Here is a 15,522-nt window from a genome sequence, read left to right on the forward strand (position 1 = left end):
GGACCAGCAGCAACAGCAACAGCAACAGCAACAGCGGTAGCTTCAACACCAACACAGCAACCAATTTCGCCACCGGTGAAGCTACAATTCAATATCGACCGTTATATGGTGACGCCAATCAAGCGCCAGTTGTTAATGTAGTTAGCAATGCGCTCACCGAGTACAAGCGCCTGACAGGCAGTGGCATTAGCGGCACTGGTGGCGCCGGGGTATTGCCCAAGCGTGTGATGCTGAAAAGACGCAACGATAATGATGTCTTCGTCAAGGTTGGTTGGAAATAAGCAGAGCGCTCGCACCAAAACAACAGCAACATTTGAATTACATTTTGCTCCTTTTGCTTTCAGCCTGAATGCGGCTTGCCGCGTGCCACTCAGCGCACTCTGCAAAAGCGCATCATTGGCGGAAGATCGGCGAATTTCGCTGAATATCCATGGCAGGCGCATATACGCATTGCGGAATTCCAGTGTGGCGGTGTGTTGGTGTCGCATAATATTGTCGCTACGGCAGCGCATTGCATACAACAGGCGCGCCTGCAGGACATCTCCGTCTATTTGGGTGAATTGGATACACAGAATTTGGGTCATATACACGAGCCACTGCCGGTGGAGAAACATAATGTTATACTGAAGATTGTACATCCGCGTTTTCAATTTCGCATGACACAGCCGGATCGCTTCGATGTGGCGCTGCTAAAGCTGGCCAAGCCGACGGGATTTAGGTAAGAGTTGTGTATACCATTTTTGTGTGAATGTCATTGTCCGCGAGAAACAATCTTACTTCTGTACATTCCAGTGAACACATTCTTCCAATTTGCTTGCCATTATTTCCGATTGCTTTAATTGGACGGAAAGGTCTAATTGCCGGTTGGGGCAAGACAGAAGCAAGTATGGGCCATGCTGGTACCAATATGTTGCAAGTAGCCACGGTACCCATAATAAGTAAGGACAATTTTTTTTTTTAAAGTAAAAAATATGACATTAATATTTGAAATTATTCTCCGACCAGCGGCCTTTGATTGCTTACGCTGGCACGAAAGTAAACGCATCAATGTGGAACTCTATGGCGAAATGTTTTGTGCGGGCCACTCGGATGGGCATCAGGATGCGTGCTTGGGTAAGTTAAAAAAAAGGGATCAAAAAAGTACAGTAAAATCTCGATAAAACGAAGTTGAGTTGGTTATAATAATGCTTCGTTATATCTATAGTTTCGTTACATTTATAGAATATCAATACCTCAACGCAACTAAAATGCAAAATTTTGGAAAAAATCTTTATAAGTGGGTATAAGGTTTTAAGTCGAAACATTGTTAGACGGAGGTTAACAGCAGTCTGTTACAAATAGTTTGCTTGAAGTTAACTTCCAAATATTGCATACTTCTAGGCGCTCGTTTTGTGCTCCAACAGCTCATTAACTACAACGCTATTAGTTTGTTTTCTTACGAATTTAATTTGCTTTCTTTACCCCGTTATAGGCGATTCTGGTGGGCCACTAATTGTGAAAGAGCGTGGTCGTTTCATTTTGGTTGGCATCACTAGCGCCGGTTTTGGTTGCGGCGTCGATCATCAGCCGGGCATTTATCACAATATACAAACTACAGCCAAATGGATACAGGAGATGGTGGCGCGGCATGCTTGAGCAAGCACCAGTGGCACGCAGACAATTATCATCTCCCAATTTAGTATATTATTTCTTTAAAAAGTGCAATTCAATCTTTAATAATATTTACCTTTCAAATAATTTCTTTTTTGAAATTTTAGTCAGCACGTATGTATGTAGCTATGTATTTAGTTTAGTTTTCTTTTACTTGATTATTGCTAGTTTTATTTTAGTTACAAATTAAATCATATCAACAAAATCATCAATAGATCACACACATAGATATACTCATATGAAATTATAAAGAATGCATACTCTTATTTTAATAAATTAAATTCGTTTACAATAATAAAATTTCCTCCTTTCGTAAAGCTTCCAACCATTTGTAAAACTTTACCGGTTTCCATTCTAGAGGAATAATAGTATTCAGATCCTGAGTCAGTAAAGCATCCAGGGGCCCTGTCTATTACTGCATTCCTTGCTGCAGCAGCACGGCATTAAGGACCACAGTGGTGGCGATCCTCAGTTCTAACTACCTACTGTGGTTTTGTGTAGTTCATTCAATCAAACGATAACTCTATAAAGCATAATCGGTTTGCTGTAGCTTCGTAGTGCCGTAAAATTTGTTAAGAAAAGAAGGGTTTACTAACTACTCCCCACCTCGCCGTAAATAAGGTCTAAAAAATTTTACAAACAATTTAAAGGCGCTATGAAAGAATTATAAACAATGAAGCCATTTTTGGCACACAAAAAAAGGTAAATTGCATCAAAGATTCAACCATAAATATTTATTTTTGTGGTAATTTTTAATTTTATTTTGTAATGAAAAGAAAAGGTAAATCCCATAAAATCCATTCTCTACTACTAACGTTGGAAGTTCTTGCATCTGTAAGCAGCTCCACTATGTTTAAAAGCCGTTCCACTTTTTGTGAAGCAAAATGAAGAAGAATTTAGGGTTAACCCATAAACGGCAATATTACAGCTTACACAATAAAAATATTTCAACAGTTAATAAACACAAAAACATTTTTAGGTACTAATTTCATCACATACTAACTTTGGATGCATTCAAAGTAAGCCAAAAAAGTAGAAAAGTCGTTCTTTTAAAATTATGAATAAAGATTGTGTGCAAGTAAGAACTACATAACTTCAAATGTAAAAGTTTGTACAAATGCACGAACATATGACAAACGTCAGCATCATTTTGTATTTATTTGTTTGTATGTTACCTACGAAAATGAAGAAAAATGCCGCAGCGAGGAAACATTAACCAGAACAGTAAGCAATCAAATACTTCGCTGGATGCTCCATTTTTGATTTTATTTACTTTTGCTCTAAAAGCATTGGCCGGGTTATTTATTACACCATCGGCAGTTATGAAGCGCTGTGACCACTATATAATACTCATTATTGAACTGGTGATCTAAAACGGTATTAGTACCATCCATATCGGTTGATAAGCCATCAATCTATCTCTTTTATTAGGCAAAAGTCACAGCAAAATTAAAATAGTTGAGGTTGAGTTACCATCTAAAAATTATTTAGCAAATTTTTTTGGTAAAGCGATGTGACAAAGTAGCCAGGCACAGACTTATACACTTTACGGCAAAATCAATTTTTTTTCTGGGCACTGCACCAAACCATTTTTTTTTAAGAGATTGAGTCATAATATTTTTAAGTGTTGCATGAAAATAACTAAAACAGTAAAAATATGAGCGTGGTCTGCATTTTGCTTGTTTTTAAGTGGTATATAACTTTTTGTGTGCAAACTTATATTACAGGTCCCTTATAGCACTTAAAAATCAGTTCAAAATTTTGTTTGAAATATATGGTTTTTAATTTTTCGAAGATCAGACCTGTGACCCCTTTTAGCACCTGTAATATAAGTTAAGTGTAAGTATAAGTACGGTTTGGCTTTACTTAGCCTTCTTTGTTGGAATCGATTACAGCGCCAGTCTACTATTTTTTTGATAACAAAAGAGTTAAGCTACGAACTCATTTCTGTTTTTGGTTAGGTTTTTAATCAATTTCAGTGTTCAAGCCATTTTCGAAAGCATTTTATTAACATTTTTGTATTTGAATACCCTTGACTTGTAGAAATTTCTTCTTAAATAAAAAAAAAAACACAAAGTCTTACTGACCTAATTTCCCAACACTTCGAGCAGTGCGAAAAAATTTAGTTCGAAGAAACATAATACAAGTAAATATATGTAGATGTTTAATTTTGATTACTCAATTGTTCACTTAACTAAATGGCAAAATTACACTTCTGGTTGAGGTTTTTGGCGCAATACCCTGAACTAAAAAACGCTGGCGATGAAGACGATGCACAAGATTGCCGCTGACACAGAAATATAAGTATGTAACATATATAGTGCATGCATGTACCCAAAAAAAAACAACACACAAGCTAAGTACATACATGTGTGTAAATACAAACCATAGCAACACTTTTTTTTTTAACAACAAACTAAAATGCGCTGCATAACAACTCGATTGCATAATTTAGTGAGTATGAGTAAGTTCAGTCAAAAGCATCAAGGTAAAAGAGAGAGTGCGAGTAAGGAGCAAGCATAAATATGTATGCATGTGTAATGTAAGTGTCTGTGTATTTATTTAGTGCGAACGCCCGCTACCGTCAACCCGTCAACATCACGACAAACTGGCAAGCCGACTGCACACACAATTAGCTTGGGGTTAATGCAGCAATTTATGTCGCTCACTTAATTTTTGAGGCCTACAAACACCAACACATAAGCGGATACCAAAAAAAAACAAATACACACCTGCATACATTTAAATTTTGTACCTTTAAAACAATTGCTCCTTTCAGCGCTGCGGAAAATTTCGAACGAAATATGATTTTACTGCACTAGCCCATTTCTAAATAAAAAAAAAATTTATGAAAATTGTGGCAATTTCGTCATTTGGCTAATTTTCTGCAATTGCACAGCTCCACCAGTGAACTTTAATAATTTATTTTTTTCTCACATTTTCTATTTACTAATTCGCGTGTGCCATTAAAGGCGTCGAAGTGACATAATGTTTAGACAAATTGTGCCAGTATTTATGGTTGTCTTCAGCGCGTGTTTGGCCGAAGTGCTAAGTGTTTTGAAACGTTATTTTTTTTTGGTTAGGCAATGCAACAATAAAGCACGCAGTGGCCGTCGCTATCTCCATCTTTGTTGTTGGCCCCACTCTTGCGGTTAACAGCCGTTTTTTTCGTCTGCGCCATCGTAATATATAATTGAAAACAACAACAAACATTTCAAATGACCTTCAAATGCTTCCATTTTTTAATTTTTTTTTTGTTGCTTGTTGACACTTTTTTGTACTTTGTCGTATTTTCGTTTTGGCAACTCGTATCAGCCGATTGTAAAATGGTTGAGTGTCGTGATTAATGCTCGCTTGCGGTAAAGTGCGTAAACTGCCCAATTTGCGGTTCTACGACAGTTATTACAATATTAGTTCGAAATTATTTCTGCGCGCTAAGTACATACGATTTGGTATTTTTGTGGGAAGCTTGTGATTACAAAGAAATATAATAAAGTTATTTACGAGTACTGTAAATTTTAAAAGCTGTTATTATTTCCTTCAAAGTTCATTTTAAGTAATTATTACTTGCTGCTCAAGCAGAGCTGTCAGATTAGGTTAGGTTCTGTAGCAGCCCTTACCGGGCTAACTCATAGCTGCTTACATCTTAGCTCGGTTAAAGCAGAACAGCTAAGGAGATAATGCCTATCTAGCTACACCAGTAGGATTCAGAAAATATTGTTGATGACTCCCTGTGTGGATTTATATTGGACACTTCTCAGTCAATATTGCTGGGTATATTAAGATTTAGTCATTAGACAAGATAAGAGCCCGCCGACGGTCCACCAGAATCTAGAAATACCTTCCAACTACATACTAAATCAAAGTTTTCGCACATTGCTCCTCGAACCAAGTTAGCACTGAACTGTCTAAAGAAATTCAGCAGGAGAAACGATCTTAAGCGTACATATCTTGCCAACTCATCAGATGAAACTTTTATTTGTTGTTTCCTTCTAAAAATCAATTCGAATATACGCAAATCTACCTTTTTTGAAGTATTCAAATGCGACCAAAAGGGAGATCAGGAATTTTCCTCTCAATTTTTATCGTGTTCTAATCAAAACTTAGGCCCTTTTACTGCTTGCATATCAAAACAAATACTAACCCACTGACTTTTCTAAAAAAGGTCAAAATTTTCAAAAATTTCTCCTCAGCCTAGTAGCGGAAGGGACTATGACAGCTTTTCCTTCAATAGCTACGACTAAAGCATTGAGTAAAGCAACTAGAGCATTAAGTAGCCGGGGATTGCTCAGAAGTGTTCTACTGATTGCACTCCAATTGCTTAAATAATTCCGTCCTCTCTAACAATTTTTGTCAGCTAAAGTTCAAACAAAATAATTGACTTATTTAAGGTAAAATAAAGCCAATAAGTTACTTTCAGCAATGGGCTCCATCTTCTATCAACGGTGCTCCTGCAGCAATTCGGAGCCAATGATGTCTTCTCTTTTTGGTAACTTCAATATATTTTCAATTTCTGTTGCTTGTGACTGTCCTATATGCAGGAAATCAAACCTTTAAACTGTAAATATGATTTTTTAAAACCAACAAAACTCAACTAAGCTAAGCAGTAACGAAATAAAAAGCAATACGGATATGCGGTTGAGTAACTTAGCTAATTGTATATTTCTTCGTTTGAGAGTGGGTGTAAACATGGCTATAACAAGGAAGGAGAAACGGAAGTACATAAGGAGAGAATAAATATGATAGGTGGTTGCTCGTCAAAAAAGAGAATGAGAGACTGCGTAGGTATGAGAGCAATAGACTCAGCTCTCTTTGATCTACACAAGATTAAATAGTGGAATTTTCGCAAAGTATTTAATTTACTTATGTTAATCGTTATAGTAAAAAAATAACCGGCAATAATAAAATCAGAAGAGATTCTTTTGGGACAAAATTTGCTCAGTCGGAGCATATATGGTGTTCGTTAAAGAATAAACTATGATTTTATAAAAAAGAATTAATTTTACCATCAATAAAATAAATAGTCTAAGCTTGTTAATATGTAGGTGACGTATAGTCACGATAAGCACTATATTGTGATGTGATAAAGTTGTCCGCCTTTATTTGGTGGTTCTACTAAACCGATTAAGGAACCAAAAAACTATTGCAAAGGTAATTTTCTATAGACGACAAGGGTTTTTCCATGTCTAAATTTCCATATTTGTACATTTTTTTTTTTTTTTAACACGAAGGAGAATAGGAAGATGAACCCGAAGACAAATACCGAAACAAAGAGAAAGTCAAACACGGATACGAAAACAAGTAAGAACAATAACACATGGACGAATAGGAAAACAAAAACGAAGACAATTTTTAGACGATTACGAAGATATATACGAATATGCAAAGTGTATAAAACTAGGGACTAAAATTAAGATGAGAAACCCTTTGTGATCTTTAAAAAAACCATCAAAGCGGAAAACTTTCATCATACACAGGAACTCTTAGTTTTTATTGAAGCTCAAATAGTCATTGAGGCAAGACACAAAGTTGTGTAAGGTATAGAAAACTAGCTGATGAGCTAGCCAAAGCGGATGTTATGCTATGCGCCTCACTAGCGATGCTTAAGTATACCAGATACTCCACAAGGATCCAACGTTCTTGCGATCTGCTCAGGCGGGGTTACAAAGGATACTTGTAGATCATACTATTTGTAGAAAGCTTAACGATTTTAATTGGCAGTTAAATTTTGGCGAAAACTTTAGGCGATCAGAACTTTTCCTGCAGCTTACAATTATCAAGAGACCACTTTGTGTTACTAACAAAAGACTTGAGAAAAATTTACCGGTTGACTGACATTGGATTTCTTTTTCTATTAGAGATGGCGATCGATTATTAGCTATTTACACCTTTCTCCGAGAGCGTGAGTGCCAGAGCTCTGTATTATTTTTTGGCTCTCCGCAGTATATGTAAATATGTAACTAACATGCCAAAATATCAGCCCACAACATCTCAGCAATTAACGCTGTGATCACAAATATTTGCACACTCATAATGCTGTGGCTTTTTACTATATTTATTTCCTCCAATAGATTTATACTTTTATGGTTTCTTTGATGAAAAGAGAGTACCTTCACACACACATAAACATATACATTTACAACCAGCAAATAAACGGTAACTAAAAAAAATCGCTGCATTGCAGTCTCTGGCGCTCATTTTATGACAATCGTAAAGTAAAAGGCAACCAAAAAAATATGCGCATGCGCGTATGCCAAGCAAAGCGGTAACGCAATCGCGAAGTTTACATTTCACTTTCGATTTCGTTGGCTGTTGCGTGACTGTGACTGACTGCTGCAGCAGTGGGAATGATGCGGTGGCCAGCAGTCAAGCGTGAGTGAGACGCATACCGCGCAGTGATGATGGCCAAAAGGTAAATAGTGTACGTTTTTTTCTGTGGGTGTATGTGTGTGATTGTAAATCACTTTTATTTATTTTTTATTTTTTGCCTCGGAAACCACAATCAGTGTCTCCGTTCCAATTTCGTTTGTTGATACCTCACCTCAATAAAATACTTTTTAACTCTCTCAATTTCAAGTCGAATTTTTTTTTTTAATTTTGATTTCATCTGAGCAATCGATCTGTTGCATAGCTTTGCGCCAACTCTCTGCAAATGCTGGCTGCATACTCGGCATGCTCGTAGATAAGTATGTATGTATGTCGATATGTGTGCGAGCGTGTGTGTGGCTCATATGTGATTTTATGTGGCATTTTGGTTTTTGAAACTTCGCGCGACACTGTTATTAACCGTTTAGACATTGACGCGCGCGGCTCGTACTGCAACACAACACATTCATGCGGTGTGCACGCCTGCAAAACTATTACGAAATAAAACGCTAAAAATCGATTGCAAAACGCATACGAAAACGACGGGCGACGGTCATTGAGTTTGTAATCAGGAAGTTTACATTTCGATGTTTGAGTTCACAAAAAAATAATACTATTTATAGAAGTATGTAGTTAACAAAAAACAAAAATATTTTAAACAGTTTCGGTATTACCAGTGTGTCATTGTGTGTTTATTTTTTATAAACCAAAAAGAGCGTACACTTCATAATTGCAGCACAGTGAGTCAGCTTAAATCAGTGGCAAAGCTAAATTAAATATACCAAAAATTAGCTATGCTGTGCTACTTTGTAAAATATGTGAATTATTAAATGCCGAACATCGTGGAAAATTTTGTCTTGGCATCCTCACGCACAAAAAAAAATGTGCGTAGGTACTCGTTTCCCATTTACTCTAAATGAAATCAAATTGCATTACTTATGCAAGTAGCGCAATCCAATTTAAGCAACATCAGTGCATTTAAAAGTGTCGTAAAAGAGCGAAAGAAAATACAAAAAATAAAAATAAAAAAAAAAATAATAACAATGAATGCACAGCGAAAAGAAAAACACGAAAACAAAAGCAATTATTAGCAAAGGAAGCAAACATAAATATATATATTTCCGTTCAATTATACCGGTTGTTACTTTATTAAGAAGTGAAAAAAAAAAAAAAAATTGCTAAATTTCGAATTAGCCAATAAAAAGAGTTGAATTTCAATTGTGAAACGTAACATTCTCAAGTGCGAAGCCAAAGACCCGAGGAAATAAAAGAAAAATAATTTAATAAAATTCCCTTTCGGGTTCACCAATTCCACCAATTTGGTTTTGTGGCTGCGTGTTTTTTCCACCTGTCACATAATGATTTTGCTTATAGGCAGTCTTCCTGCTACAGTTAAGCTGCCACTGAAAGCAATAACGTTCTTTTTACTCCTCCATTGCATCGGTTTTGCGTATTGCGCGGATAAAACTTATAATAGTGTCTACAATGAAGTTGTTACGCCGGATTTAAAGAATGCGATTAAGAAAGAGCTGCCGAAAGAAGCCAAATTCTTCGACGAGTTGGATTGTAAGTAAAAACAAAGTACAAATATGTTCATAATGGGGCGTAGTATAAGAAATGCAAGTATGTCTAAATGTACTCAAATTTAAGAAAAATTTAATTATCAAACTTGAACTTCCCTAACGGAATTTATGCAGCATTTAGGTTTAGCAAATTTTCGAATGTAAGGCTAGCGATAGAAAACAATTTTACGAGGCTCTGTCTTTTGTGACTTGGTTCGTTACACCTTTCGTCCGATTGACAAGCAAGCCCTTTGTTTTCAAGATCAGTACTGATAATGCAGCACGTCTTATTGTAGAAATGTGATATAATGCCACAATCCATGGTTGGTTATCTCAGCCAGTTCTTGTATCGAACGTTTTAGAACTGCTTTATGGCAATCTAAAGGCACTTGGACAATGGGTTGTGGTCAAAGTTGACCTCTTTTGTACAAGGGTAGGCACTCAAAGTGTTACAAAATTAAAAATGCTATAAGTTTGTGTATTTGGCTTCTTTTTATTCGAAAACATCAATTCAACATAAGAAATAGTCAAAGTTTAATAAAAATGCTTCACAGAATGCACGAATGTGGTGTGGTGGTATTTTGCCTCAGTACAGCGATGAGCAATATTCATGGCGTTGATTGTTTTATATATTGATACTTTGGCCTTGAGAATGGACCATAAGGAAAAAATCCTTTGGGTTTAAGTCCGGTGAATATCGTGGTCATTGTTGCGAGGAAATGAAGCTGAAATTTTCTTTATAAAAACGTTGGAAATTTCCAAAAATTTCTATCATATTATTTTCGCGCCCAATCAACAACGAACCAATTGTAAAAGTTTCATAACCGGCCCATTTAGGCGTAAGTGTGACTCCATCCGGCACCTTATTGAGGATAGCAATTATGATTATGATATATTTTTTTGAGTTCAATATTTTTTTTTTTGTAGTTTTTTAAAAGTTGTAACATCCTTAAGTAAAGGTCTGCTCAAACTTGTGAATGAGGGATAAATTTTTATTCTTTATTCAAATAATTCCGAATATCAAATAATTTTTTATTCTTCATTTAAGTAATTCCTAATAACGGATCTGCGCCTGCTGGAACGAGCTTTAATAATTTCTGACGTTCGTAACGAAAAACCATACAGCGCTAGTTGATTTTGCAAAACTACAAAATTTTTAATTTCATATCATTCATTTAATTTCTTTATAATTAATAATTAATTCTGCTATACTCTTAAAGAACTACACCAGTATTTAGAATTTTCGCAGGCAAGCTTAGAGTAATGTACTGACATCGAATCTTTAGGTTTCAGTAAAGCTAGATTATCCTTGTAGATGGAGAACACCGCTTTCAATAGATAAGCGTTTATGTTACGCACAGAACACATCTCTACACAATTGCAGGCAGCCACCTGTTGCCTCAGCTCAGCAAAATCTTGGCTTACTTTTTATAGCCGCTTCATTCAGTTGGGTAGCGTATTACAAGTACTAAAGCTATTCGCTTACCATACCGATTACAAACTCAACTAGGTTACATCCAATTATATTCAATGTTAAAATGATGCATTCCGTAAACTAGAAAGTAAGCGATGATCCGCTAAAAACATATTCACTGTAGTCCTTTGATTTTTATTCATGTAAATAATTTCCATTGTGGTTGTTCTTGTTTCCGACAGGGTGGGTGTACTTATGATATATTTTGGAACGAATTTCCGTCATCCCTTGTCAAATTTGCTTTGCAGACAAATCGGCTTCGGCGTTGTAAATAACTATTTGAATAGCAAAATCGAAGAGAAGCATATTTAAGTCGACAAATTCCCAATGAGTCAGTTCAAATGTTGCAATGTCAAAAATGCTAATTAAATGCCAATTAAAACAACCGAAATATTGCAAAATACACAATCGCATAAGTTTTATAAGCATACATACATACATAACTAACTCCAACTATACACGCATACCATTCTTAGCGTAGAGGTCAAGGCTGAGTTGCTCAAAATAAAGCTTAAGGCGATTACAATGACAAATCAATAATGAGACAAGCGCACGATAACCAAAATGAAAAAAAAAATATGCGCAGACACAACTCATTCGACCTTGATCTTCGCTTAACTTTTGGTTGTTACGCAAGCTACTTCGGCTTTTGACATTTGCGATGAATTATTTTTATGTATGTATGCAGGTACTATATAATAACATATGTACATACATAGCCATTGTCGATTGGTTGAGTAATGAATTTCCTTATAAATTTCAAGCGATTAAAAATGAAACTATTTCAATGGCAAAGTAAAAAATCAAAAAAAAAATTTTTATAAGTAGGTACATTAGGGCGGGTTAATTTTTTATTTTTTTGAGTAAAGCGTGTGAGGATTCTACATGAAATTTTAAGCAAATTTTCCAAAGAAACTGGGGGTCCAAAATCAATTTGAAGTTTACCAAATTGCGAAAATAAGTTTCGAAGAAACTGTGAAAACTTTCACTACTGCGACCTCTGGTGGAAACTTTATGAAAATAATAACTGCATAAATGGAATCGACATACTAAAAATCCTTTATAGCGTATTTGTATAAAACGTTTAAGCCCTTCTTTACGATGCTTCGGCAAAATGCTTGGAAACCTATTTTCTCAATTTGGCCAACTCAAATTTGGTTTTAGACCAGTGATTTCTTCAGCAAATTGGCTACGAATTACACGTAGAATTCATCTGTGCTATACGCGCATAGTCAAAAAACTCGCCCATACAAATTGACCCGGCCTAACATATATAGTTTTGTTTAGTGTATAAAGTTTTCAATTTCCCTGTAATTTAAAATATACTGCACTAGGTAAGCCAGAAAGACACAACTACAAATACATAAATACGTAAGCTTCATCGCCTCTACCAGCTAAATATTTCATACTGTTTTTTACAGAAAGTGCCAGTGTAGCACACGGCGAGGGCAGTTTAAAAAAAGTCGAGTTTACTTGGTGTTTCGAGATCACTTCACACAACACGATATGGAAACATTTGCACTGTTAAACTTCATAGAAATAAATTAAGCACTCCACTAAGAGAAAGCGCTTACTTTCGGCTTCAATGTTGTTTTCACAAAATATTTTTAACGCATAATCAACCATAAGATGGTAAAAGTATTAAAATGTTTGCCAAAAATAAGCGTGCAAAATTGTAGCCGGTAATTAAAATCTAAACTAACAAGCTGTGCATGAGAATATTTTAGAAGCTGCATAAAAGTGAAAAGAAGCAGATTTCTTACATATATGCATTCTCATAGACCAGACCAAAAGTATGTATGCAAGTGAAACAGAAAATAATTGGCAAGCAGTAAAAAAAGCTCAAAAAGCTAACCGACATATACATAAAAAAAAAAAAGTGAGTGAGTTTTTTTGCAGGGACATAACAGTTATAAGTTTTATCGCAACAACGTTGTTTCATAACAGTTATTAGATGTGAAATATTTTTTGTTTCGTAGACCCAACATTTATTTTTTACGTTAACTGATAAACCTTGTAAGAAAAGGATATTGATGAAGAAAGATATGGAGAAAACGCTGAAGACGATGAAACTAAGAGTGATCCTACTCATATCAGACCACATAAACAAAAACGTCAGACAATAACTGTTATTAAGCAATATAAAAAATAACTCTTATCGGCGACATCAGAGTACGCATATTTTTTGCGCTGACTCTATATACTCCTGGATTTTTTCCCCTTTAATCGAGAAAACTTTTGTATACATATAGTTTTAGTGCTGTAGGAATATGATCCTTGCCCGCTAGGTGTTGAACGCTGTGCGAGATACATTTCTAACATAAAAAGTGGGAAGGAAAAAATTTTGAATCTTACCGAGAATTCCCGCCCAAACCTCTTTCCGTTCCACATTAAGGACCGAATAAATATGATATATGCCCGTACGCAATATGGCTAGATTCGGATACCAGGGGAACTTTGAAGCTAAGCCACTTAACCCTGTTAAAGCGGATCTCTTTCGGTCCAGACTAGCTAATTTCAGCTGGACATCATAAAGATGTTTCAAGGGTTTAACTGTAGATCAATAACAAGGTTACCTGTAGCTTCAGGAATATCAAGATCAGGGTCAATAAACTCGCAACTGATACTCTGAGCGAGTTTTTTGGCATTAAAATCTTTCAATTGGTCAGTAAGTTTAATTAAATCTAAGTTATAACTGCTATATTATGCATTATTTAACCGTTAAATATATTTGTAAAATTATTTGAAAATTTCCCAGCCCACCACCCTATTAAAAGCGCTTATGTAAACAAATGAAAATAATCAAACAAATCCGGAACTGAACAGGTGCTGCCAGTTTTCACACTCCACCATGGCGAAATGCCGGATAATTGAGCGAACCGACAAAGAGAAGTTTACTCATAAATTTCAAATTTTTTAATTACTTTTTAAGAGAGATATATTAATGCCTCTATTATAGTGCTTAAACAACGATTTTTCTATTATCAAGTTTTATTTAGTTACTTCTCCATTCATTTTCCTCTTACTTTAAATTTTTTTCAATCATAAAAATTGTAAAAAAAAAATCAAGTGGCTTCGCCTCCCAGCTAGCTAGTTGTACATATATTGAATTTTCCAAAGTTATTCCAAATAAAACTCCCCAACAGCAATCAAACGACACGCAATGTCTAGGAAAAGAAAATAACAAAAGTTGCTTAAATTGCTGAGAAAAAAAAAGCAATTGCAAGTTCAATGCCATGCAACTGTTAAGTTTGAAATAAAGAAAAAACGCAGGCGTAGGCAAGTCTTGCAAGGAAAACCGGCGTTGCTCAAAAGCCATGTGCAGTACATATACATACAAATATTTAATAGAGTGACTAAAATAACAACAATAACCGTAACAGCAACTACACAACTGCACCAACTGTTACTTGTAACTAAAAGCGGTTGTGACAACCAATAAACGCAACTGGTAGTAATAAATCGGTCGCTTTTTATGTATATCCCAACAAAGCGAATGTGGAAGTGCCTGCCGCCGCATGTGGCAGCAACAGCAAGTAGCATGGCAACAAATTACACTTGTTGGCTGCATTTGTCAACCACATTTGGACACTTCTAATTTTCCGTTTCAGTTAATTCAACGAAATACGGTTTTTGTTGCTGCGCTTCGTATTTATTTCAGGTATTTCTTGCTATTTATCGCTGCAACAATGACATGAGTCTGTTGGCTGGCTGGCTGGATGGCTGGCTGCCTGACTGACTGACTAGTCGTGCAGCACGTGAATATTATATTCAATTACCATAGCAACAATGAAGCTGTTTCTGGTTTTAGTATAAAAATTAATGCAAAAAAAAAATACTTAATAATAATAATTTTTAAAACCATATCGCTTACAATGCAAACATACACATACTACGTATGTATGTAGTTGAGATCGGTTACACTTGTATTGCCCACAAATAATATGTATGTAGCTCTGTGCAACTTTTGACAGCCGCAACAGCGCTGGCAGCTTGTCAACTGCTGCAGCTGATATATTTATTACTTTAATTTGTTGTTGTGGCACTATGGAAAACAGTTTGAAATAATGAAAGAATAATTTTAATTACTAAATTATTAAACTAGTATTGCCAAGTTTTTGAAAATATTTTCCAGTTTCGGAAATACTAGAAAATAAAAACGTTTCATTTACAGTCCAGTTTTATTAAATATACAATCTGATGCAAATTATAGTCCCTACAAGCAGTTAATTGCTTCCTCTTCTACCACCAAGTGGCCCTACATCAAAGCCTAAAAAATCAACCGGCCTACATATCGGAGGCGCTCTACTTCACTATTCTATTTAGAATAGGCAGAACTTACAGCGCACAGTAGTTAAAAACCTGACATTTGCTCTTCATAATTCACTGGAATCTTCACTTTGCACTCCAATTTCATTATTTTTTTTAATGAAAGCTTTTAAATTTGTAAGAGACTACTTGAGTCCGATG

The 15,522-nt window shown here is 35.5% G+C and overlaps 2 protein-coding genes across 2 annotated transcripts in view; both read left to right on the forward strand.

Annotated features, from left to right (window-relative positions):
* The window catches only part of LOC118743954 (testisin-like), a 6,709-nt gene extending 5,048 nt beyond the window's left edge, over positions 1–1,661 (forward strand). The window contains exons 2-6 of the mRNA XM_036476716.1: positions 8–266; positions 345–718; positions 793–938; positions 1,006–1,113; positions 1,472–1,661. Of these exons, the coding sequence (XP_036332609.1) occupies positions 8–266; positions 345–718; positions 793–938; positions 1,006–1,113; positions 1,472–1,635 (1,051 nt within the window). The 3' untranslated portion in view covers positions 1,636–1,661. The remainder of the gene's footprint in view (positions 1–7; positions 267–344; positions 719–792; positions 939–1,005; positions 1,114–1,471) is intronic.
* LOC118743335 (serine proteinase stubble) overlaps positions 1–15,522 on the forward strand; it is a 62,110-nt gene that overhangs the window by 15,756 nt on the left and 30,832 nt on the right. Inside the window, exon 2 of the mRNA XM_036475935.1 lies at positions 8,909–9,582. Within this exon, the coding sequence (XP_036331828.1) occupies positions 9,375–9,582 (208 nt within the window). The 5' untranslated portion in view covers positions 8,909–9,374. The remainder of the gene's footprint in view (positions 1–8,908; positions 9,583–15,522) is intronic.

Source organism: Rhagoletis pomonella, unplaced genomic scaffold, assembly GCF_013731165.1.
Source record: "Rhagoletis pomonella isolate Grant_MI unplaced genomic scaffold, Rhpom_1.0 Rhpom_scaffold_00007, whole genome shotgun sequence".
NCBI lineage: Eukaryota > Metazoa > Arthropoda > Insecta > Diptera > Tephritidae > Rhagoletis > Rhagoletis pomonella.